Here is a 27,424-nt window from a genome sequence, read left to right as displayed (position 1 = left end):
ATGCAACTATGTATTTTGAAAAATCCGAGCATGGCTCGGGCATTAACTAGTGTTTACAATAAATGTTTTACAGTAGATTATTTTGTTCGTTTATTACCGTCTTTAACCCTTTCTTCATAGCATGCTAGATACAATATCCTCCTCATTTTTTTTAATACTTACAACACTTTCTTAAAATAGAAAATTTATAGTTCTTCTGGGTGTAGTTCCAAAGCTAGGCCGGTGCGTGGATCTAGTCCTCAACTATAAATTCCCGCACAATGAATGGAGGTTACTGTCCTCAGGGGTGGTTTCGAGGAACCCCGGTCCAATGCTTGAGTTAGTATGGTTTTAGGTGGAAATGTAGATAATGGAAGGTGAGGGATTGAATGTGATTGTCTAACCCCCTCTTCGTTGTGCTTGGCTTGCTTTTTATAGTTGTACGATTCATTGTGCTACAGGCTGGAGCCCGCTGAGGTTAGTTAGGCTGAGCCACTGGGAGATTACTCGTGACTTCGGGCTGGACTAACATGAGTGTACACTTCTCAAGTGGTGCTGGGAGCGTGGGTCAGCTCTATGGGAACTACCCTATACAATAGTAATACTTGCAACACACTATAATTGAAAAATATTTTTGTTGAAGGTTATTGGCCATTAGATTATACTCCTAACAATCTCTCATCCCCATTTTAAATATATTCAATCATGCAAGACCCACTTTTCTTAATGTACCGTGAAAAAAGTGTATGTTACAAGTATTAAAAAATGGAAGAAGTACGATGTACGAGTAACTATAACGGAGGAAGTAGGACTTATGTCAAAGTCGTACCCAAACCAAATGACCATTTTATATATATATATATATATATATATATATATATATATATATATATATATATATATATATATATATATATTAATATATATATATATATATATAAGCTAGATTAGCCTCTTTGATTGGGGATACCTAAAGTACCCTTTTGGATGATAAGGGAGAGGGAAGCCGCAAAAATATTAAAGGACCAAAGTAAATTTTCATGGTGGTGCCCCTTCTTTGCCAGTAGTCCACCGCCATATTCGTCTCCCTGTAACAATGGTGAATGGAGTGAGAATCAAGTGTGTTCAAAGCTACTTCCGTGTCACATGTAATGTTGTAGACATCCCATGGGATTTGCAACGTCCTCTTGATGGCGTTTATGACTGCTAGATTATCGCCTTCTATAATTAGATTAGGAATGCCCGACTAATTTGTCCAACCAATCTAACCTTCCTCCTCCCATTGGGCTCATGGTTGGAGAACCAACACAAACAGCCCAAACCAAAAACAATCTCTACCATTTTCCAAACACTCCAAAACCCTCAGAAAACCCCTCACTCAAACACACTTTCTCTCTCCTCAAAAAAATGCTTCTCCACCGCCCACTCCTCGGCAAAACCCACCTCCTCCTCAACCTCCACCACCATCTCCGCCACTTCAGCCACTCTTCCGCCGCCTTAGTCCTCCCTTACGACCCGGAAACCACCCTCTCTTACCTTCCCGGGTTCCCCAAACCCGACCCGTCTGAAACCATCATCGGCATCCCAAGGTCCGAATCCGGGAAGAAAATCTGTGCCCATGAAAGGAAATCGGGTCGGATTCCCAGTATTGTGTTTGAGCAGAAAGATGGCCAACATGGTGGTAATAAGAGGTTGATTTCTGTTCAAACTAAACAGATCAAAAAGCTTGTTACTCAAATGGGTCGATCTTTCTTTTTGTCTAGACTTTTTGATCTTCAAGTTAAGCCTGATTTTGATTCTGATGATGTTGTTGAGCATGTTCGTGTTCTTCCCAGAAAGGTACATTTCTTATTACTAGTACAATTTTTTGTAATTGGGGTTTTGATTTATATAAAACAATTATTTGCATCTTTGTCAAATGAAGGCATGTAAACCTAATAAAAATCGGTGCTTGGAGACATTATAGTGCGAAATCTTGTATGATACAGACTTACAATAAAATTATGTATGATGGTTGAGAACTTGAGTTAATTGTAACTTTGCTTCACCTGAGACTCGTTGGAGTGAATTTTGGCTGAAAATTGCTTATAGGATATTGTTGAGAAAAATGGGGGGTTAGTAGTTGGAGAAATAATGTAATGTAAGACATAAATAATGTGTAAAGTCTTGTATGAGGCGGAATTAAGCTAATTTATGGTAAGATCAGGGTGCGTTTCAAATGAGGGAAGCATGTGTACATAATAAAAATTGGTGCTTGGAAGTTGGAAATAAGACATTAAAGCGCTGAAATCTTTTATGAGATGATCTTACAATAACATTTTGTATGACAGTAGTCTCATACTGATTGTATAGATGATTGTAACATTGTAACTGCGCTTCACATGAGACTCGTTGGAGTTAATTTAGGTTGAAAATTGCTAGTAGAGTGTTAGTGAGAAAGATGGGGGACTATTGCCAGAAGAAATAATATAAGACATCAATGTGTAAAGTCTTGTATGAAGCAGACTTAAGCTAATTCATCATATGATTAGGGTGCGTTTCCATTCTAAGATAGTCCTATACTCATTTTAGAGGAAATTAAACTCGGTTCATCTAAGGTTTGTGGGATTATATTGTGGTTAAAAAACGTGTAAAGGGAAATGGGAGAATATTATACAATGAATGTGAGGATGATATGGACATTGAGGATTTGAAGGGCACCTTTAACGTGAACAAAAAATTGAAGATGATGTGTGAGCTACTTGGTTAAATGAAGTTTGTTTATTTAGAGTAGCTTAAGTCGTGGGATTGAGTAGTTGAGCCTATTTTGTTTTGAGTTATTGTGAAATGATTGATTATATAACTTTTACTTAGGCAAGAGTCCCAATGCAATGCAATCATCAGCATCAAAGGGGCTGAGTATATGAAAGTGATGTTTTCAAATGTCTTCTTGTTTAAATTGCTGGACATGGTGAGATGAATCTGAGAAGCATAGATGGTTATCGTCTCTGCACTTTGTGTTGGTATGGTAGATAAATTTGGTATGGAGTGAAGAGTTTGCAAAGTGTATGGACTGTGATTGCTGAACATATGTAATTGGTGTGTTGTGAAGAGTTTGGAAAGGTAGATGTTATGAATCCTATGATAGTTGTTCAGATTTCACTGGCTTGTCTCTCTCTTGTACTAGGATAAGGATGTGTACACGGTAAATTAGAAGAAGTTTTATCGATGTACACATTTTACTATGGTAGTGCTTTTATGTACTGTATGACTCAATTAGAAAGGATAGGAAAGTGGCTATTTGTACTCTTTGGAGTCTGTACCTACTTGTGAACTCAATTGGAGAACTGTATGACTCAATTAGAAAGGATGAGAAAGTGGCTGTTTGGAGTCTGTACTTACTTGTGAACTCCAGTGATGACTACAGAGCGATAGTTGGATTAGATGCTATATGTATGATCAAGTTTTCCGTAGAAGCTTATGAGACATTTGGATGCTAGAGGATTCCATGTAATCTTTTGAATGATGATGCCTTGAAGTGTGAGACATGTTCTAGAAAGCAGAAATCTGTCTTCTATTTTACCCTTATGAAATGCTCTATTCTTTGTGGATGGAAGAGAGAATTTGGATAATGTAAGTATTTTTGATAGAATGATGGGGGTTTGACCTGGGCAGCTGGATCTTCCCTGAGGACTTCAAACCTTTGTATTGAAACTTGTAAAGCTTTATTGTGTATGATGCATATAGTATTGATTTATTGCTGGGTTGTGGGTTAGGGTGGTTTTATAAGATTCGAAAGAGAACATACATGGATTGCCTATTAATTCCTAGCCATCAGTAGGTCACTTCTACTTTATTTCTGGTGTGTATTAGAGGTTGTTGACTAGAGTGAAGTTTGTACCATTGCAGGCTATATATTAGTGCTCCTAGTGCAAAGATATGTCTTAAATGTTCTTGGTAACTTTGTACATAATCAGATTGTAAATCTAAAGCAATGCCGATTTGGAATTTTTCTTTGTTTCTCCTCTTTGGGAGTGAAGATATATGGGTAACATATTGCAGATGAGTTTGAGGCATGAATCATTTTATCTAAATTTGTTGCTGAAATATACTCCGTATGCGTATTTTAAATAATCGCGAATAACTCACTTTGTTGGTTCATTCTAAAAGTTTTGTGTACTATCGTTGTTATAGTTAGTTGGAGGCCTTATGTTTCTGAAATGTTTTCCTCTGTGCTGAACAGCTCCACATGCATGCAGCCACTGAAGCTATTCTTAATGTCACTTTCATTAGAGCTCCTCCTGATGCTTTACTGAAGGTTGAGGTTCCCCTTGTATTTAGAGGAGAAGATGTGTCACCTGGATTAAGAAAAGGTATCCAGTCAAATACTACTTCCATTTTAAACTAATAGGCCATATGTGATTTCTTAAGTTAAAATATCGATTTATTTTAAGTTTGTGCTTGTCTAAGTTAAATTACATTTTTGGTAGCTCTGTCCTTACATCTATAAGATAATCATTGTACCAGTACAAGAATAATTTTCATGGTTGAAGTTTATTAAACAAATAAGATAAAATTCAGTCTATCATTTGGAATGCAAAGTTATTATCATGCAAGAATTTGTCTGTGGCTGTTTGTTTCAGTCTATTATTTTGCATTAGAAGGTTATTAAATTTCCTATCTGCTTCATACCTGAAATTTCATTATTCTAGAGAAGATATCTTGTGGATATTTTTTGCAAATTTATTGATCATATTTTTGGCGTACTTTACATTGTTTAAGGGCTTGTTCTCATACGATTATTTTTAGTTCAGTTTAGTTCAGCTCGGCTCTAATAAGTTCAGTTCAGTTTAGCTCTAATCAGTTCAGTTCAGCTCCTAATTTCCTTCTCTTATAAAATATTCATTTCAGTTCAGTTCAATTCAGCTCTAAAAAGTTCAGTTCAGCTTAGCTCAGCTCAGCTCTAATAAGTTCAGTTCAGTTCAGCTCATTTCAATCAATGAGAACAGGCCCTAAGTGTTTATGTTGTGAATTTTCTGTTTCTTGTGTCATATAAACACTATTGCTCATCAAATATGCAGGTTCATATCTGAATATCATTAAAAAGAGTGTTAAATATCTTTGTCCTGCCGACATAATTCCTCCGTATATTGATGTGGATTTAAGTGAGATGGATGCTGGTGAAAAGATGGTAATGGGAGACCTTAATGTTCATCCAGCACTAAAGCTGATTCAGTCAAAAGATGAGCCAATTGTTAAGATAATGGGTGCTAGAGTTTCTGAACTAAAGAAAGCCGCCAAGTAGAAGTTGATTTGAGTTATCGAATACAAGAAATGTGAAGCTTCAAGATGATCAGTATTGGGTTTATATGGTGTAACACTGGAATCCTATAACCCAATGATCTTGGTAGAGATTTTTTGGTCCCACATAATGCCTGTATGACCCTTAACAATGGCATATGGTGGTTTTTATTTCCTCAAATTGGGGCACATAGGATGATAGAAGGTTCGAGTTGTAATAGATTTTTCACTTTGGTCAGTTTTTAGGCTACAAATCATGGCAATTTCTCACATTTTGGCCGAGTTACGATTCCTGCTTGAAGATTGTCTTTTCATATGTACAATTATATCCGAATAATATTATGCATGGTTTCTGTAATCTCCGGATCTAATATGCATAACAAATCTCTGTAAAAAAAAAAAAGGGTTTTCTATATTATAACCCTCTAATTTTCCGTTTTCTACGATGTGCCCTCCCTTTTTGAGAAATCTACACTGTAACCTTAAAATACATTTAGTTTCTATACGGTAACCTTGCCGTTATTTTGCCGTTAACAAATTCCGTTAGTGGGGCATACTCACCATTTTATAATATTTTTTATCAATTTGCGTGTTGAAAATGGTTCTGTTAAAGGTTTTGGGGGGTATTTTGGCCTTAAAGGTCCAAATTGAGCTCAGATTTAGCAAAATAATAACACAAATGCCTCGTTTTGCATATTAAAAAATGTCTCGATTTGCGTGTTTACGTATTTACTATGCAAAATAAGACATTTGCGTCATTTTTTTGTGAAATCTGAGCTCAATTTGGACCCTTTAGGGCCAAAATACCCCCCAAAACCTTTAACGGAACCATTTCTAACACGCAAATCGATAAAAAAATATAACTAACGGAATTTGTTAACGGTAAGATAACGGCAAGGTTACCGTATAAAAGCTAAATGTATTTTAAGGTTACAGTGTAGATTTCTCAAAAAGAGGGGGCACAACGTAGAAAACGGAAAGTTGGAGGGTTATAATGTAGAAAAACCCAAAAAAAAAAAAAGCTTCGATTGATGATTTATCAACTAAACCATGAGGTTTTCAGACCTATATTGTTTTTTTTTTTTTTTTTTCATCTTTATTTGCTTTGTTTATACTTACTTAGCAGCAACATTGAGTTCCAGCTTCCAAGCTACAGTACAAAGTAATACACCCTTTATATATTTTGGATGGATAACTGAAATTACTCATTTGATTGTTATAACAAAATAATTGATAAGCAGCAGTGCTTGTACTTGAAGAATAAGTTACCCCACATTATATGAAATCATCCCAATTATGAAGTTAGTTGTTACTACATGATTTAGGGTCATATTTATATACTTTGTAATTTGAAGTCACTAAACCTATTTCATATCAATCAATCAATTAAAGCCTTAATCCCATAAGTTAAGTCGGCTATATGAATCAAAAGTGATTATTCCGTATAGTAATCCATAAAAATCTTCCTTCTTCATCACTTACGATCAAATACCTCATGATATTGTCTCATACTCGTGCAAATTCATATGTTTCATACTTCGTATAAGTTTTAATTTGCAGGACTGTGTGGGGGTATCAGTGTTTATGTCAACACTTTCTCTAGCTATAAATTCTTTAATAAACTGGACCATTTTGGTTGGGCCTGATTGGGTAAAATTTGCTATTTGAAAGCTGTTAGTGGGTTCGAATTGGGCCTACTGCTTTATTAAACCTAATTTATGGACTGCAAGAAGTTTTGTTAGTGATTCAGACAAGGTATTGTCATTTCATGGACCCCTTTTGAGATGCCGAGTCGAAGATGAAAATATTTAGGGCTTGTTCTAATTGACTGAACTAACCTGAACTGAATTGAACTTATTGGATCTGAATTGAACTGAATATTTTATAAGAGAAGGAAATTAAAAACTGAACTGAATTAAACTTATTGGAGCTGAACTGAACTAAACCGAAAATAAGCTGAAGAGAATAGGTCCTACGTACAAAGTAATAATTGACACACTTTGATTCATATGTTTGACCATCTCTTAAAAGGTTAATAAGTAAAATATTGTCGCATTATCTTAATATATATCGCTGAAATATCAAATTTATATTAATACATAATTAGATATACTAACCTTTCAATTATTATGAAATAAAAGGTGTATATTTTAAGAGGTGAACATTTAATTAAATAACCGTTTACATTATCTAGTGTTTGGTATAAGAGGTAAGGCAACCCACTTCATTTTTTTATATAAGGATTTCTTTTTGAACAACTAATAATGGTAATGCATAAGATTACTCTTCCCTCCTCTTATTTGTTTCTATTCCACTTTCTTTCCTTAGTTCATATAGTACCAAACAAGCACTTAGAAGAGTGACTAGTAGTCTAGAATCTGCTATATTCCAATTGTTGGTATGTGTCTCATACTCTCTCACACACCTGGGTGGCGTCCAACAATCCATGCAGCTATGCTCTTAGTTTCTAATTTTGGAATATATTTGTTGCACAAACTATCACAAAACTTAGCTTGGTAAATGGTAATGATAGATCCAAAATATCCATATATTTGACACTTGTAGTGAGTAGGAAATTGTGTCCTATTAGAAGATTATATAATACTTCGTCCGTTTTTTTTAGTTGACACGTTTCTTTAGTCACGTTTGCCAGTGCACGATTTCAACCGTTAATATCATTACTTATCGATAGGTAAAAATTATAAAAAGTTGATATTTTAAAAATATATACCGTGGTGAATCTAACAAGATCCCATATGATTATATTTTTCATTACGTATAAATCACAAAACATGGTCAAAGGGAAGTGTTAGTGCTAAAGTTAAAACGTGTCAACTAATAAAAAACAAAGGTAGTATGATAGATGATAATGTGAGTTATTTGATAATGTGAGTTATTGTAAAATAAAGTAATAAATATTTAGGCATAGAAATTCTCTTATCTTTTCCCTCTTACTTTCCAAGAATTGGTAAGTCGAATTATATTAACTTGGCAACTTGCGAATTTGTGATACATGGCTGGCAATTATATTAAATAACTTCCATATAGTAATAAGATTTGTAACTCGCTTAAATTTCAGTCTTGATTTTGAATGTAAATAATGGTTGATAATGGTTGATGATATAAATTGAAGTAACAAATGAGTTATCTAGAACAAGTGTGATTTAATTTAAGTGCAGCCAAAATTAATTTATATTTCGTACATGAAACTTACTACCAATATTAATTAATCAATGAATTATAATCATATTGACTTTTGTGTCAAGTCAAATTCAACCTGAGTTAAAATCAGCTTTCATAATTATTATAAATATAAGTTGGAGTTCAGTTCATATAATACAAATTCGAAGATGCTTGTCAGCACTATTGACAAGTTAAATATTTCAAGTCAAAACTTTGGCTTACTATAATTGATAAGAACCATTCAACTCCGATCTAAAATCATGAAAAACTGCACTTCCCTCATTAGTGATTATTGTACTCAATTAAATTACCTTTACCACCAAACTTTGCGTTCTTTAAGAGTTCATCAATAACTATAACTGCTAAGCAACGCAAGCAATTTATTTTTGATGGGTCCTTTCAATTGCATGCATGTAAGCCACGTGACTTAGCTTCGGGACTTTGGGTGCACCTTACGTACCCAAATTAAATAGTAGTAAGGACCAACCCTAAACAATAAAAATGTCATATACTAGAGTTGTTAACTCGAGCCTACGATTAATTACAAACTGAGTCTAATCAATTCCTGTAATATCTAATACGGAAATGGAGTAATGGTCCCATTCGTTTGTTTTAAAGCCATTGTATCTATAATTTCTTCGGATTATTTGATTATTGTATTTTTTATATCGATTGCAATATAATTGAGTTATTTTTTGACAACTCTAGTCATTATCAAAGTTATTTTTTAATATAGCATGATCTGAGTAAAAATTAGCCAAACATTACTAATCATCTTTCCTTTCTAAAGTGAACCTAGTATTACTAAAATATGCAAAAGAAAACATAGATAAAAAAGTGGATTAAGCAAAGTTACCTTAGGTTATCGAAGAGGTCCATCGCCTACCTACAATCCCCTTTACTTGTTCTTTTTACTGTGTTAGTCTTGATTTCTTTTCTTCCTTTTCTTTTTATTTTTACTTTTGTTTGCTTTTGTCTAATCACCTACCATTTTGGAAAATCTCATCTAGTGCCTTATTACCAACTTCCCCATGCCTTTGTCCTTCATCATAAATTGAGTGTTTATCAATTATAATGGACCAACTTGGCGTTAACAATGATTTGGGTAGAACTTTATTTCAACTTATATTTAGTCGAATTTGAATAAATGATACGGGATACCTAGGTTATTAGGGTTAACTCAAAATATAAAAGAATCAATACGCCGGTAGTGTGACAATTGGTTAGTGATGTTTACAAATTGTTTTGGACTAGACGACTAGTCCGAAAAATTGAATTAATTGGACCAATTTGCATCAACACATACTTTACTATTCTTGGACATGCTTGCAATGAGTTAATGACGTGCCCTAGAAAATTTTCATGCTTTTCTTCAACTCCACTTTGACAAGTTCTTCGTAAATTCTTGACTATATACGCAGTAAATAAACAAGTAAAACCAACAATATAGTATGGAATAAGAATAAACAGAGGGTGTTCTTAAATGAAGGACCTTTTCTCTAAATATGCAAGGTCGTAACTCGAAAATGCAATACAAAGATTTGTTCTTGAACCTGTTTGAATGATGCACTATCCTTTATTTTATCTTTAAGTGTAAATTGTGCAATAGTAGGATATATTACATATATAGAAACATACTTTATCAAGTTAAACTCTTATCTTTGTTACATCACATGCATTATGCAGTATGATACAGGACCATTAAATATTGATACACTAATTAAATGGCTAAGATTAGTAAAATATGTTAGTTTATGGAGATAGTGAAATTAAACACAAATGCCTAGCACCTAATGGACCAACTTATAATCTAATGCAATAATGTAATAGTGTATATGAAAAATGAAATTATGTGCTAAGAGAGGCAAGATAGTGATGGGCTGGTGGAATTATTAGATTGTATCTGTGATTGATTTCTAATCATCTTTAATAATATTGTAATTAGAGTAACAGACTTATAGAGTTATAAGAAGATTGTTTGTTTGAATGGTTCATGTGCTACAAATGAGCAAAATGATGTCATGTTCCAAGTTATATAGGACTAAAATAACAATATAAATATTATTAATTTGGGACAAAGAAAGTAAGAGTTACCGAATATATATATATATATATATATATATATGATAATCAAGATTAATTAATGAATTAGGAGAGAAAGGGTGGGGTGATAATGGAGGTTTGACATGCATCACATAAAAGGGAAGTGGATGTCAATTCTTCAAGGGTCATTATCATTTTGAATATGGGATGTGATGAGAGTTGGTCACTAAATGATACAATACTCCATTAAAACTATTTCGATTGAACTTTTACTTTTTTATTTTTACTGTTTAATGAATTTAACTGTAAATATCTTTAAATATACATACTACATTACTAGTTCAAATGATTTAAAGTTAATATGGTGATTATATATACTAAGTATTACAAAAAATCCAACATCTATAATCTATATACCACCCTTTGTTGGAAGAGAAAAAAAAACATATGGTTTAATATTAGTAAATGAATTAACCAAAAGTCACATTGCAACAATTAAATTGATCAAAAAATGGATTGTTAACAAAATATTTTTGTCTTGTATATAAGAAATTATATTATCACTAAACATATAATTTCTTAATTACTCTTCATCTGTAATGGGTCAATAGTTTCTTTGGTTTAAGCTAATTGACAAATAGTACCTGAAAAATATGAAAGCATGCATGTGTCCTACGTCTTAAATATAGGCATGCATTATTAAATACGAGTTGAAGAAAAAGAACAAAAAGGGATGATTGATAAGTTTGGAGTACTGATGATTTTGGGTCCATCCTAAACAGGGGAAAATGGTTGCCTCATCAATAAGGAGACTAGGCCAGAGTTAGAGACAAAAAACTTGAATGAAGCCACATTCAAAACATGCCAAACAATTTAGGGGTTCATGACTTTTATTCATTGCATCCCGTTTTATCAAATGAAATACAGGATATACACTGCAATTCAATGCAATTCAGTACAATGTGTACGATATGCATGGCATGGTGAGACTTTGGAGAATTGAGTGTAAGGTGTCATAGTATGGTGTTAGTAATGGTCCTAATGGATACATATGGGCAACCATATGCAAGAATACGAGCAACGAAGAAGATTAATGTTTTATTAATTGTTTTTTTAATTTATTGAACGTGTTTTAAGCCGTCTTAGATGTCGTATTACATATAAGTATTATTGTAAATTAGTAAGTGTATTATTATCATATTTTAACACATCTGTTTTAGTCGAATTGATCTCAAATATTGAATATCACACATAAAATTGAATAAAATAAAAGTTATGAAGTATCATACATTACTATAAGAAATGATGTGGCCATATTTTCCAATGACAAAAGTGACATTGGTGGTATAGCTTAGATATAACTATATAAGTAATGGTGTTTACTGTGTAGCAGAGTAGTTAACATTCTCAAGTATTTGGGATAGAGTATTGAAAGATTAGAAGATGATATAATAAACAAAAATTATTTGTAGATGATGGTCAAAGCCTTATTACTTTATTAGGACTTCGTTACAAATGGGATTAAAACTCTTATTTTCATCCCTAATTTAGGTTACGCAAAGCTTGAAAAATTGATGAATTTAAAATTACAAGTCATATTTTATGCGTGGTTCACAAGAAAATTTATTATTATAATTATAAAGTACGACTTGCTTAGGAAGCTTAGAATTGAAAAGACAAAAAGAAGTTTGAAAGGAGAAAAACAAAAACAGAAAAAGGAAGAAGGATTAGGTTGATAAGCATAATCAAGCTTTAATTCATGCTCTCTAGTCTCCACTAAATTATCTTACAAAAAGTATTAAAAAAGGAGTTAATGTAGGGTAATTAACAGAAACCAATTCCTATAAACTCAATTAATTATTAGGTGTCAGTTTTCTTTTACTTTGCCCAACCTTCCTGGGATATATAATTCAATATTACGAAAATAAGACGGTCGTAGTTCTTGCTTGTGGTCTTGTGGACTTGAATTTATTATTCAAACATTCATCCTCAATCTTTGAAATAACATTTTATAATTATTATATCATTCTTAATTTCTCATCCTTCTTCCCTATTCTCCGTAACGTAATCCTAACTCCTCAAATGAACACGTTTAGTTGCACCGATCGACATAAGTAATTTTGATAATAATTCTCCATAACTAACTCATATATGTAGTGAAACTATTAAGTAAAGTTTGACCTAATGAGAAGATTAATACTCCGTATCACAAAACCATAAATTAGGAGTCTCTATGGGGTAAATTTAGATTCCTTACACATCCCCTAACTCCTACTTGTAATAAACTACGTCGGCTAACCTGAGATGAGTTATCTTGTTTGTCACCCTATGTGAAGTTTTAGTAAGAAGTTCTCTACCTTTATAAGCACTTGAATGATAAAAACCGAAATTTCTTGTTATTCTTCTTCTAAACATATTTTGATACACTAAGAGCTCGTGTAGTAAACATTGGAAAATAAATTTCTATGTTAATTTGTATTTCATGGGAATTGTTTTCTTCAAATAATTCCTTTTATTTTCATAAAGTAATTTGTTATTCATGATAATTTTGTGTGATCAAGGGAGAAGTAATTAAGTTCACATGTTTTGTGGTAAAAAACAAATTCCCATAAATTTTCAATTTCTCTATTTTCACTTTTTACTGTCAATCAAACAATTGCCCTATTTGTAAATTCCCATGAATTTTCACTTCTGACATTTAATCAAACAAATACTAAGTACTCTAACTTTAGCCTATAGCATTAATAACATTGATTGACGCACGTAATTTAGGCCATGTTCTTTTGAGTTTCAAAACAAGCATAGCAAATTAGCATGTGTTAGCAAATTATTACTCCATAATACTTAACACACCATAACAACTCAAAAGAATAAGGCAACTACATAGTCGTTACTAAGGGCCCTGTTCCGATTTATTAATAATAGTTGAACTGAATTGAACAGAGATGAAATAAATTATTTATGAGAGAAGAAAATTAGAAAGTAAATTAAACTGATTAGAACTGAACAGATTAAAAAAAAAATTAAACTGAATTAAAATTAATCTGAAATGAACGTAACCTAAAAATCCCTTATCAGGAGAGTTAAAAATCAGGCAAAGACACACTAGTAAATCAAGAGTCATTTTCCATTGTTGCCATTAAAAACCCTGGTCTGACAGAAAAACAGAAACAGAGACACTCTGAAACTTGACTGCCTTTCTCACATGACTTTCCTGCCATCTCTCGTGTAACCCAATTTTACCCCTTCCTCTCCTTCTTCTTTCCAATTCCAACCCCTCTCTCTTTCCATTTTATCCCACCTTTCTTCTCATTTTTATTCAAAAATTAAATAATTCCAAAGCTGTAAAGCTTGTTACCTGTGATTAGTCTGGCTCTCCCAACCATGGAAGCTTTTAGCTTACTCAAGTACTGGAAATCCGCTGCTGGTAGTGGTGGCCCACCTCTTATATCTCTACCTTCATCTCACAACTCTTCTTCCTCCTCCTCCGCTACCACCACCATTATCTCCGCCGTAACTGAAAACTCCGACGCCGAGGACGATGATGACGGTCCTTTCTTTGACCTCGAATTCGCCGTACCTGCCGAAGACGACGACGACAACAACAACAACAACGACGACGACGACGATGATGTAGAATGTAATGAAGAGGATGAAACAGAGGAGAGAGAAAATGAGATTGATGATGAAAATGAGGAAGAAGATGAAGAAGAAGTGGAAGTAGTAGAGGAGAGAGAGTTGGAACCGAACCTTAATTTCTCACCGTCGGATGACTTGTTTTTTAAAGGAAGGATACTTCGAATGGACGGTTCTGAAGAGGAGGAGATGATGAACTCCGGTAACAAGTCCGGTCAGTTTCCGATTCCGGTGTCGCTTGCGAAATCGGCGACCAAGTTTCGCGTGTTTTTGCTAGGATTAAAACGGTCAAAGTCCGAGTCAAAGCAATGTCACTCTCAAAATCAGCCGAACAACAATAACAATAACAATAACCACTACCAAAACAAGAAGTTTTTCACGGTGAAATTCAAAGTGGAAGAAGTTCCGATTTTCTCTCTCCTCACTCGCGCTTCTTCCAACTCCAAAGTTAACTCCACAACCACACCCGCCGCCGCCGCAACAACAGCGACCCCCGCCGTCGCATCTGCCGCCGTGAAAGGCGGCGAGAATGTCGAGGAGGAGGAGAAAGTGGAGCATCAGAAATCCGACGGTTCGGCGTCGCAAACGGAAGGTTCTGGAGATGAGAAGAGGAACAAGAAGGAAGTGGTGCAGAAATACTTAAAAATGGTGAAGATCAAAGTGTCGAAAAAAGCAGCGGAAAGAGAAACGACGACGGTTGAGAAGAGGAGAGAGAAAGTGTCGCAAAAACAAGGGTTGAATTTGAAGGTGATAGCGAAGAAGCATTTAGGTAAGAGTAAGTCGGCGGTTGTGCATTCTATGGTGCAGAATACGACGTCGTCTAAGAAAAGAGATGATTCTCTTTTGCAGCAACAAGATGGTATTCAAAGCGCCATTTTACACTGTAAACGCTCCTTCAATTCCTCCACTGGTAATTTCCAATTTTATTTGTATTCTTTCTTTAATTTTTAAAATCTGCATGATTTTCGTGTACAAAGTCGTTTTGATTTCATTACTTTGAATTTAGATTTCTTCGATGGTGTGGAGGCGAGTTCGGTGTTGCTAAATACTACGGATGTTGCGGCAGCGGCGGTGGAGGAAGGAAACGGCGGCGTACCGGTGTAGTAGGGAGAGAGAGTAGGGAATAGGGGTAGTATTGTAAATTATTAGGGTGCACAAAAAGGAATTAAAAAAAAAAAAAAAAAAATTGGAGGTAAAAGGGGAGTATTACTGGTCAGTAAAAAAGTACTGTAGGACTGTAAAAGATGGTAAAAAAAAGTGGTGTGGGAGCATCTTTTTCGTGCAAAAGAATGGGAAATATATAAAAATCCGTATCTTTTGTCATAAGTTAATGTGTGTTTAGAAATGTGATAATATACTACCTCCGTTACATATTAGTTGCAACTTTGAGCAATATTTGTGAGAGATAAAATATTCCAAAGTTGCAACTAATATGTAACGGAGGTAGTAGTATAGTCTCTATCTAAAAGTTAACATAAAAAAAAAAAAAAAAAAAAAAGGGAAGGTACCTCTCAAATATGGTAATGGGTGCATTTTTTTCTTACTGAAAAGGGTTAATGACTAGTCTATGATTTGTATCTATGCTTGGCTTTATTCAAATACGGAGTATGAAACTATGAATTACTTCGTATGTGCTATTTTTCAACATCATTGTTATTTTAACAAGTATGTAAAGTAGGTAAAATTTGATTCATTGTTAGTTTGTTACAATAAGTTGAGTTAGAGGAGTTGGAAGTTGGATTTAATTAATTAGGTGCGGTATTTTTGGTAGTTAGCGTAATTAGAGGTTATGAACTTGTGATAATGGTCGATGTTTATTTGTTGGGTTATTATTGGATGGTAATGAAACAAGCATAGCTTGGTATCAGTGTATATGATGGATGGACGAATGAACGATATACTTCGTATATTATTCAAAAAAGTTAGTATTCATAATCAACGTTTGTGATAACCACGAATGAGTTGGAAGCTCATTACGATGTGATAATAGAATGATAGTTGAGCTTACTAACTTTAATTGAACATAAGAACATAAAAACTGTATTTTACCTTTAAGTTACAGCATTAGACTTTATTTTTATTATTTTATTCCTTTAAATAAAAGGAAAATGATAAATATAGCTTAAGGGCTATATATTAGAAGCTTAAAATGAAAAGGTTGAGGAAAGATTAAAATTAATTACATCGATTTACGCATGATTTTGTCATAAATTTCCAACTTAATTCCATTTTAAAAAGTATATTTAATGTTTATATACAGGCTTGAGGGATATATATATCATTATCCTAAATTAAATTAGTAATACTTGGGAAGGGACAACAAAACTACCGTGGTTTACCCACAAATTGTAGGTGGGTAAGCCTATTAAGTGCCGCACTTAAGAGATGTCAGTAACAGCATAATGACTTAATGAGTCTTTGATATATGTGGAAAAAAAAAAAAAGAAAGGTTTCCTAAAATAGGTATGGTGCAATCAACATCTAATTTCCAAATTAGATATTTGTCGATAAATTACTTTCAAATACGCAAATGGTGCCGCATGATAGTTTTTAAGGAATAGTCCCATTTTTGTTTTTTAAATAGGCAAAATCTACGAACGCCCCCGGAAATGTTGGATAAGCTAGCTAAAAGTAGAAAGATTAAACTAAAATAAATATTAATTTCACCGATTGACACGTGATTTTATCATGCTTTCCCAAATTAATATCACTTTAGGTAATATTTTAAATGCTTATCCAACGTCCCGGGGGGCGTTCGTTAGTAAGATCCTTGTAAATAAAGTGATGATTATGAGATAAAGATAAGGTTAATTAGCAGACGTTATTGTGTCTTATGTTACACTAGCATGTCCTTTGGTTAGTTAGGACAACTAACCTTCGTCCCAACTCTCTAGCTATACGTCTATCTATTAAGTTGACTGAGGGATACACAAACAAACAGCCAAGCATACATAACACCACATCTAGGCCAAAATAACCAAGGTCTTTCACATGAACTACCATACATTGTTCTCTCCACGAGTTTATGTACGTCTTCTCCAAATTTACTCCATGCCGTTATGTTAACCTCGAGTATTGTGGGTGTTCAATGTTAATTGGGAGGTATAGATGACTAGTTGTTTTGTTTATGAAAATGATACAGAAAACAACCGGACTTAAGTAATCAGTTGAGATAATTTTAAAGGGAACGAGGAAATATTAATTTTAAAGGCAAAGAGTTATAACATATGAAGTTGAGAGTAATTTATATATGAGCATGACAAGTGTAATTTTTATAGAAATGACTTTCTATACAAATTAAAATGAGATAATTTGGAAGTAGGGAAGGATCATTAATTAAGGTGGAGAAATAAAAATACACCGTACTAAGGGTCTGTTTTGATTTACTGAACTGATTGGAGTTTAACTGAATTGAAATAAACTGATTGAAGCTGAAATGAACTGAAATAAATTGTTTATAAGATAAGAAAATTAAAAAATAAACTAAATTAAATTAAACTGAACTGAAATTAAGGTGAAGGGAACCATCCCTAAATACAATCGTTTTGTTGGTGACCCTGAGAGAAAATTTAAGGGCCCAAAATCTACAAAAATAAGTGGTTTTTTCTAGCCTCCTTGAAATTCTTAGAAAAATTAATTAAATGTTGGTTGATTGATTTTGTCTCCTTGTAGCAGGATATTGGGCCTACCGAAGCGCTTTCTAACCAAAGCAAATGCTACTTTGACTATTCCACCGCTGCCGAAAGCCTTTTAAAGTTTTGCTCTCTTTCATATCTGTCTTCTCTCAACTTCAATTCATCATATCATTCGTATCGACTTCATGGACTTGTAAGTTGTAACAATTTTCATACTCAAATTGAAAAGAAAACAAAACAAAAAAAAAAAACCCTATGATTATTTTTGCATTTGACTTGTATGATATAGTAATTTAAAATTAATTTAATATGTCATATGTATTTCATATTATTTTAGATTTTACAGTTTCTAAATTAATTTAAAAGTAGTGATATAAGTACAAAGTAATTGCAAAGTTTGTGTTTTAAGATGATTTTGATGGATAAAAAGAATATAAGAAGAATGATACATTAAGTATGATTCTAGGTTAAGTGTCGATATTTTTAATTATTTTGTTGTTTATAATGAGAATGATTTGTTTGATCTCTTGATATAGGAGGAGAACAATATTTTGACGGATGAGAAAAAACTTAATAAACAAACTTGGAAGATTTTTTTTTATAAATCATCTCAAAATCACCCGCAAAGACATGTGTTGGAAGTATTTCGTAGAAAAAGCGGGTAAACTTTTGAAATCAAAAGCCTCAAATCTAACACAAAACTCAAAATTTTCAAATTAGTATGCATTCAATTGTGAATGAATGCTGAAAACCATGATTTATTCGATGAAACTTAGATTTATAAATCATGAAATTGTTGAAATAAAGGGGCATGTCATGTGGCCCCAATTTCCCAATCCCTCCATTAACCTTCCAAGATTTAGCGGTTAATATAAATGCTTACACATTGCATTGTAGAGTTTTCTTAGCTTGCTAAAAATATTTAAGTGTAATTATGGTTTCTGATCTCATGAAAGTGCAACGTCTCAGAAAAGGAAAAAAAAAATAAAAAAATCTCATTGTTATATACTTATATAACTTATACTCCGTATTATATAGTACGTGATGATACTACGTGTTATACATAGTTGCATGTTTCAGCAACTATATTACTCTTAGTGCTTGGGCCATGCTTTTTTTTTTAAGGTCAGACAATTCTACAAATAAATAAATAGATGAAATTTACTTAGACATTGAATAAAATTTACGTTGTTAAATACTACTCCCTTTATTTTTATATACTTGCTCTACTTTTTATTTTCAGCTATTTTTAATTACTTGTTTAATTTCCTTATTTGAAAAATTTTTATAATATTTAATTCAATCCTCTCAACTAGTGAACCTAACATAAATTATATTTTATGAGTAATTTAACTTAATCCTCTCCTCAAATTTTCTCAACACTTTTGCATTTTATAATTTTTTATTCTTCCACTTATCCCACTACCTCTGTATTTTACTTCGTATTACTTTCTTCAATTTATTCTAAAACTCCACGTGTGAAGAAATGGAGCAGGTATTTAAAAACGGAGGGAGTATCCCCAATACCTTCTTATCTAAAAATGTACATAATTTAGTTATGTTCAAAAGTATTCAAACCTCTAATCCAATTTTTGAGTATGTGTCATATGACATGTTGAATAGTTGAATGCTATATGCATGTAGCCATATATACATTGTTTAATTAGACGTTTTGTATTCGCATCAGGGAAATAGTTTACAAAAACTCATACAAAGTAATAGTTTACAAATTTTCGTGGTTCATATGTATTACTCCGTAATTTTGTTTATTTATTGTGTTTAGATAAAATTTAGGAAAACGAAAAGTATATAAATACAGTATGGACTATGGAGTAATATATTTGTTGCGTAGCTCATCACATTTGATCATATTTATGGATGTTGTACATTATGAATTGTTATCATTAATAAAGTAGTTAATAATGTAGATGATCAACTACTTTAATTGGTAAACTCACCTACAAAAGGTGGGTCGCAATTTCAAAAACTGAAAGATTATCGTATTATATTGGAACTAGTTTATTTAATTAAAGTCTTAATAAGTAGTGATAATTAAGACTTAAAGACTTAAGACTAAGGATCAAATTTTACAAATCTTATCTAAGTCATTTGATCAAGGAAATGAGAGTGCACACATTTATGGATAAGTAGGCCCATATTTACACAGAATTAACTGTGTAGGTCCATATGTAGTATATATTCGGAAAAGTAAAGAACCATAGTTCGAGTTAGACCCAAATATTTAGAGAAGTCTAGGGCTTTTAGCTTTATATACTCGAGAGTCCAGCCCACCTATATTCTCATTCTAGTTATTGTACATATAGGTTAAGGCAATGATTAGGTTTAGGCTATAATATTTTCACCTTTTATGAAGGTGTTACTCTGGTTCTTTTTAGTAACACAATTTTGCACTTTCACAAATCAGCTTTATCTTAATTTTTTTTAACTTACTACGTCTATACTTCATATAATAACGTTAATATATATATATATATATATATATATATATATATATATATATATATATATATATATATATATATATGGGTTGAGATTCAATGAGAAGGATTTTATAATGGAAAGAATGAGAAAAAATCTTGACCATTTAATATAATCCAACGATCAAATTTCATTTTTGTAGAATTATGCACATTTTACAAAAAAATTGCACAATTAGTTTGAAAATTATGCACGTTTATTTTCCAGCTTTATATTCACTTTTTCTCCTCGACATTTCTCTTTAACAGATTCATTTTCATTCTTTTAACTCTCTTTCTCTTCCCTAAAAATTATGCACATTTAACTAAAAAACTATGTAAGTTTGACTCAAAAAATATGCACATTATTTTTTTTACTTTCATTTTTCCATTGTTTTTCTTCTTTGTTGTGATGCACTGTTTCTTTCTCTTCGCCATTGAAGCTTATAAGAGTTCTAACCTTTATTTTATTAGAGATGAGAGAGTAATTATGGACATGAACAACTTGTAAACCTAATAATAAGGATTAATTAGTTGTAGAATTTTCAGCAATATTCACTTTATTTAAAAAATTTGCACCTTTAGTACAGAAAATTTGCACATTCAACTCAATAACTATGCACATACCAGTTAAGAAATGTGAACACGTTTTACAATAATAATGCAGATTTAGTAAAATTAAGCATATATAATTTTAACTTTTATTTGGTTTCCCTCAATAGTCACCATTAGAGCATTTTTTAAACTCGGAGAGAAAAAAAAAATGGGAAGAGAGATGAAAATGGAAGAAATAGGAAGAGGAATGGGGAAAATAGAAAGGAAAGTAAAAAAAAGAGATACTTACATTTATGCCATTAATGAAGCCTGCAATGAGAGTCATTAGATCTTTTTATTTGAACGGATCAGATTACTTCTCATTTTAACACCATTCTCATTTGACCACATATATATATATATATATATATATATATATATATATATATATATATATATATATATATATATATATATATATATATATATGGGAGGGATCCAGTGAGACCACCCCCTTTATGTGATGTGAGACCACCTTAAAATTTTGTTCATTTGTTCATATGACAAATGAGTAAAAAAAAAATTTGCTAATTTGTCGACTGAGGACAAATGAGCAAAAAATATTTGTTCATTTGACAGATGAGCAAAAAATATTCGCTCATTCGAAAAATGAGCAAAAAAATGTTTGCTCATTCGACAAATGAACAAAATTGTACAGTGGTCTCACATATGGGGTGTGGTCTCACATGATCCCATTATATATATATATATATACACACACACACTACTACTACTACTACAAAGAAAAGCTTAGCATTTATTAATTCATCAAAAGTTCGAGAGCATTACGACAAATTATCCATGAATTTTCAGGGATACTCTTCTAACCAAACTCGAAATTCCCAGAAAGAGCTACTTAATTTAGCTAAGCTATGAGCAATACCATTACCCATTCTTTACACAAAAGAGAAAGAGCAAGAAAGACATTGCTTAGACAGCCGAAGGATATCTTTAATAACATTTCCAAAGGCATTCAGAAGTGTGATGCCCTTCTTCATATGGTGGAAAAGCTTGATATTATCGGTTTCAAACACAAATCTCCTAAAACCCGCCTCTAAAGCAATCAAGTGATCGACTTTGCAGCATTGTAATAGCTTCTCCAACCTTCACCTCAAAACTACCCTTCAAGTTCGAGCAGTTGTATAATATTATTGTTGGATTAGTCTCAATAATGTATATTATCATAATATCAATTTTATGAACTTTTTAATTAATCCGTAAAAAGGGCTAGTGTATAACTTAAAAGTAAAATAAAATAAAATAAAATAAAATAGAATCTAGCATGATTTAAATATTTTAAGTTTTGATTATGTTTGGTATGTATGAAACTTTCTACATACTTTGCTCTAGTTTGAATATTATGGTTTATCCTGATATAATTTGTTTGTTTTGTTCTAATTGTATTGTTATCTTCATTATTTGTTATGATTTGGTTTAATATGATTTTTTCAACATGTTAAACTGTTATCTCTATAATATGCTCTTGTGATCTAGTCTAAGTGTAGCCATATTGTTTGATTTTATTTTTGATATGATCTTATCAAAATAAATAATGTGGATTAAATACTACTCCGTAAGAATTCGGCAAAGAGAACAAAACCTAGAAATATGAAGTATAAATGTTCAGTTCATGCATGCTTAATTTTTCCTATTAATTAGGTTAGAGAGCAACATGTGATATATACATGTGATTACTTAATTAGTTAATTCAATGTATAACAATATAAAAGGTTATTTCTTATCGTGAACGTATCTATTACTACATGACACGTACACGAGGTGATCTTAACGAGACTAGGGGTGAGTAGATAGGGCCGGGGATACTCAATTTGCCTTTGAAATCTAGCTTATAGCTTGTTGCAAAAGTTAGTTATGAATTCAACTAATTATATCTAGGGTTGTTCATTTTTTTTCTTAATGGGAAAACTTAGATTGATCGGAAACTTGAAAAAATAATTTGGAATCCAAAACACTAAATCGTCCAAAACTAATAGTCATGGACCAAGCTGATTTAGATCATCTCAACAACATATAATGCTCATATATGGTTTTAGTCTAACCTTTAAAATGTATCAAAACATGATAGAGCAAAAAGTATCTATTGTACGTAAAACTTTAATTAGTTATTGTATGACTGTATGAGTCTATATGGCAAGAAGCAATTATGTTGTTTAATCGATGCCCTAAATAAGCATCAATACATGCCCTTAATTATTAATAACCAATAAATAATTAGTTGGTACTAATTATTAGCACTTCTTATTAATAGTGGCCGATACCAATAATGGTTGATTAAGCAGACGAAAGCAATATAACTTGGACAAAAGACACCTCCTCACACGAGCACCCGCCGTTCAAATTGCGTAGCAGACTTAGCTTGTTATTTCCCTTTTGCTTTTAATTGCTTTAGTTTTCTTCATATTATATAGGATGTGAAATGGAATCTCCAATTCTTTAATTGAATGGCAAAAGAATTGTTACGGAGTGTGGATGAATTATAAATTCAGAAATGTTTGGAAATTTCCGATACATTTCTTTTTGTGGGAATGATCACAAACAAAACCCGGTTATGCCGGCTTTTAGCGTTCAAAATATTCATTTAGTGAAGTGAGTGTGCACATGCAAGATTATTACCCAATATCTTTTGAGAAGAGTGCTTGCTTGACAATGGTCTTAATATCTACAGTACTCTCTCTCTCTCTTGTTCTTTCCATAATAATTCGAAGTCTTATACTATGGCCCTATTCTCATCAGATTATTTTCAGTTCAATTTAGTTCAGTTCAGCTCTAATAAGTTCAGTTCAGTTCAGTTCAATTCAGTTCACTTCAACTTCTAATTTCCTTTTCTCATAAAATATTCAGTTCAGTTCAATTCAGTTCAGCTCATTTCAGTCAATGAGAACAAACCCTATGTGATAGAATATGATATAATCTTAAATATTTTGTAGAGATATATTTTGTGTAAACATGTTAATATGATAATTCTCATAGATTAGGGTTGTACACCAATAATGCTGAGACACTACAGTTAAATTACTATATACATTTAGTTGTATGTTTATTTTAATATGCAAACAATAAAAAGCTGTAATTACATAAGTGTACAATCCTTAAGAACCTGATGATCAAATTGGGAATGGGTTAGCAAAGCACAAATCAAATTGCTAGTCTTTGTCCTACCTAGAATTTTTTTTTTTTTTTTTTTTTTTTTTTTTTTTTTTTTTTTTTTTTCAGTAATTTCTTATGTTTAGTAGTTAAAAAAAAAAAAAAAGGTTAATCAAATTGTAGATTTTTGTTGTCCATAAGCCAGATTTACCTTATTACTTAGGGTTTGAATAAGTACATAAAATCACCCAAAAGTTTTTGTACATAATATAGTTCGTTAGTTGGGCACTCATATGGAGCATGTGGATTTGAGATTCTCCTTAGACTACAATACAACACAATCACAACAAAATAGACGAAATTATACGAATTGGAAATATTCATATCATAGTGCATTACTGCATTTACTTTCATAGGAAGTGCACTTTGTTTATCATGCTTCTTACCAATATCTTAGTTTGAATATCTTAGAATTTTTCGAATGTACTTTAACACTTTATGCCATTTTACGTCGGTTGCAATCTTGTTGTTTGTTAGTTAGTTGTTACTTTTGATAAAGTAATTTGGTTAAGTTGCTGAAAATAAAGGGTTATAACTGCTCCAGAAAAACACTATTGTATTGTAGACTCGAATTAGAACTTTCGACGAATGTTTTGCATGCACATGCAAAGAATTTATCAATTTCGGAGTACTCCATTATATTACACTATATGTTCGTGTATAGTATGACCCAAATATATTTGGTGAACTTATTAAGACGATAATGAAACTTCATTCCCAAGCAATCTATTGATATATCATCATATATGTAAACGGTAAACCACACATACTTCGTATATAGTTTTGTTTCAAATGAGGGGGAGTCATCTGGTATATATTGCTCCTAGCCTCCTATTCATGTGATCTATACTAGTCTAAACAGGTTTCACCACAAAATTAAATCACATGAGAATAGGAGTAGCGTAGCTCCTTAACCTTATAAGTGACAATCAATCCTCTCTTCAGTTAAGATATGGGATATTCACATGGGGTCAATAACATGGATCGAGTATAATACATGAATTCGAAGTAGCGTCAATACTCAATAGTATTGTGAACGAGCAGTACACCTGAATCTTATACAATGGAAGAGGCCAGGCGGCTTTCAACATCATATAATCTTTGAACAACATAGTTTAAATTCCAGAAATCAGATTATTGTATATAGATGCCAAAGATTTGTTCACGTGTAGTATAAGAATCCACCAATCTTAGGGAAAGATAGTTTTTAGAGAAGATCCACGTCTTTCCAGCACAACATCTTTCTTTTTCACGTATAATCGATTATTCTATACTTTAGTACGTACTTTTATAGTATAGTATTAGTAGTATCTTAAATTATGATCTTAGCGTTATGCTAATTAGAAGGTTGGTTAATTATTGATACCTAGATTATTGTCTTCTAGCACACAACTTATCACACTATATGGAGAATAAATATATAAGTCCTCTAATTTCTTATTAGTTAATTAAAATTACGAATCTCTATATAGTAATCACATATAGGAGCATAACAATTCGTTCATGCATGCTAATATTTCTCATTTTAAGTGACATTAAACTTCAAGTCTTCAAATATACCTACAACATGGTTGTAATATTTGTAAAAGAGCTAAAACAAACTGATATTGAACATAGGCTTTCCTGGCCAACTGAGAGTTTAGGTCACTTACCTACTTTCAATGGTGGGAACCGGGTGAATTTTGAAGTCGTAGATGACACGGGCCGAAGTTGGCCTTTTCGCTGCTCAATAAGGAGGACTGGTCCTTATGCAAAGCCTGTGATCACTTCTGGATGGCTCGATTTTGTTAGAGCCAATAGCCTTGAAAGCGGTGATACGATCATTTTCTACAAGGATCAAGTACCTGATCGTCAACCAACCTATAGGGTTCGGGTGTTCCCAAAAGGAGCACCCGTTCCCACACTTTTTTTGTTTGGTTACCTTGTTGCATGAATTGAACATGTAACGTAACATGTTATGTGTGTAATGGTACGTATATACATTTCATATATCATACTTCCTCGCTCCTACCTTTTTTTGTTTTTGAGGTTTAAACATTTTCTTAATTGTAAGGTGTTAAGTTGCAGGATAATTTTAGCAATATAGTATGTAAAACATTTGTAGTAGTTTAATTAGCTAGGCATATTTGGTAACTTTTGATGGTAAATGCATGGAGTGATTTTAACCGTATATTTTGTTTTATTTGTGAATTACAGTTATGTTGTTACATATTTCATGGATTCAAGAAGATGAATGTCAAATTCGCAAGCAGATTAAGTTCGTCTTATGGAATGAGATGAGAGATATATTTGTTGTATGTAACGTAATCTGATGAAATGAGGAGGCAAGAAGCCATCACAAGTTTGCAAGCAGATTAAAGGGGCAAATAAAACCATGCATTTATGCCAAAAACTTTGTATTTATGCATTTCTAAATACTCCAGCAGATGATTACGTTGTCGTTGTAAAGTCCCTCCCTTAAGGGAAGGTGTAACAGTAGTGCACTCTAATGTAAATGTATGTATTGGCCGAGAATTAGTAAATATGAAGCTCTCATCTCTAATACTCCATTCATTATCTATCCGTTCCTTTTTGTTTGTATTATGTATATTTTTATGTATTTCATAGTATCGTAGTGACCGGCCATATTTGTATGATTAATTAAAATACTAGAAAATATCCATTCATGCACTTAGAAAAAAAAATTGCAAAGTTGCATAGAAAGTCCTTTTTTTTTTACAACAGTAAAAAAGGAGGCTAGCTCCCAACAAACTCGAAACTACTTGTAGAAGATGGAGAGAGTTTAGTTCTCTTAACCATACTAACACAAGAACTATACTAGGGGATTGGGTACAACTTTCAGTCATTATTACCAATAATATACTACAGAGAATCAATGTCTTCCTCCGTTATTTTAGATGAACACAACCATTCTTACGCTTATAAAATATTATTGTATAACTTCAAACAATAAGTGAAAATAATGAAATGTTGATACTTTGTAAATATAAATTCGCATGAATAAGATTGGTGATTATGGTTTTATGGCTTTCACTTGATTATATACTATTTTGTTAAATACGTAGTATCAATCCCCAATATTAGAGTATGTGAAAGCCATAAAACAATAATGTGCATGTTTCATTTAAATAATCGAAAGAGATACATTATTACGTACTTGTATATATAGTTGTATTGCTTACTAAGAAAGTATTCCACATTTATTTTATTGGCAACTACGAGTAACATGCTAGCTACCAAGACTTATGGGTTGTTGCCCTTTATTTTTAGTTAGCACATTCTTAGTGGTACGTACTAACATTTAACTATCAATTTTATTATGTCAAAAGAATTGCAAAATTCTAGAGAAAACAACAAGCTAAGAAACAATTTAGGTTATAAACTTATAATAATGTTTCAAAAAGGATGGTAACTTTAAGTAAAGCTAGCAAT

The 27,424-nt window shown here is 32.3% G+C and overlaps 2 protein-coding genes across 2 annotated transcripts; both read left to right on the top strand.

Moving 5' to 3' along the window:
• Nucleotides 1-1,317: 1,317 nt before the first annotated feature.
• LOC145569178 (uncharacterized) lies at nucleotides 1,318-5,617 on the top strand. The gene is made up of 3 exons (XM_081628535.1): nucleotides 1,318-1,818; nucleotides 4,202-4,331; nucleotides 5,040-5,617. Exons 1-3 carry the CDS (start codon nucleotides 1,387-1,389, stop codon nucleotides 5,261-5,263), a joined length of 786 nt encoding a protein of 261 aa, XP_081484661.1. The 5' UTR covers nucleotides 1,318-1,386; the 3' UTR covers nucleotides 5,264-5,617.
• A 7,987-nt stretch (nucleotides 5,618-13,604) lies between these two features.
• On the top strand, nucleotides 13,605-15,447 carry LOC145569177 (putative membrane-associated kinase regulator 2). The gene is made up of 2 exons (XM_081628534.1): nucleotides 13,605-15,031; nucleotides 15,128-15,447. Exons 1-2 carry the CDS (start codon nucleotides 13,870-13,872, stop codon nucleotides 15,223-15,225), a joined length of 1,260 nt encoding a protein of 419 aa, XP_081484660.1. The 5' UTR covers nucleotides 13,605-13,869; the 3' UTR covers nucleotides 15,226-15,447.
• The last annotated feature ends 11,977 nt before the right edge of the window (nucleotides 15,448-27,424 follow it).

Source organism: Chenopodium album, chromosome 11, assembly GCF_948465745.1.
Source record: "Chenopodium album chromosome 11, dcCheAlbu1.1, whole genome shotgun sequence".
NCBI classification, from domain to species: Eukaryota; Viridiplantae; Streptophyta; class Magnoliopsida; order Caryophyllales; family Amaranthaceae; genus Chenopodium; species Chenopodium album.
This window is presented reverse-complemented; position numbering and strand designations above follow the sequence as displayed.

What these genes read in the sequence shown, in the direction of transcription:
- LOC145569178 (XM_081628535.1), top strand. Translation starts at nt 1,387, where the DNA reads ATGCTTCTCCACCGCCCACTCCTCGGCAAAACCCACCTCCTCCTCAAC. An exon ending in TTCGTGTTCTTCCCAGAAAG is followed by an intron (nt 1,819 to 4,201) that starts GTACATTTCTTA and finishes TGTGCTGAACAG; the next exon opens with CTCCACATGCATGCAGCCAC. An exon ending in GTCACCTGGATTAAGAAAAG is followed by an intron (nt 4,332 to 5,039) that starts GTATCCAGTCAA and finishes TCAAATATGCAG; the next exon opens with GTTCATATCTGAATATCATT.
- LOC145569177 (XM_081628534.1), top strand. Translation starts at nt 13,870, where the DNA reads ATGGAAGCTTTTAGCTTACTCAAGTACTGGAAATCCGCTGCTGGTAGT. An exon ending in CTCCTTCAATTCCTCCACTG is followed by an intron (nt 15,032 to 15,127) that starts GTAATTTCCAAT and finishes CTTTGAATTTAG; the next exon opens with ATTTCTTCGATGGTGTGGAG.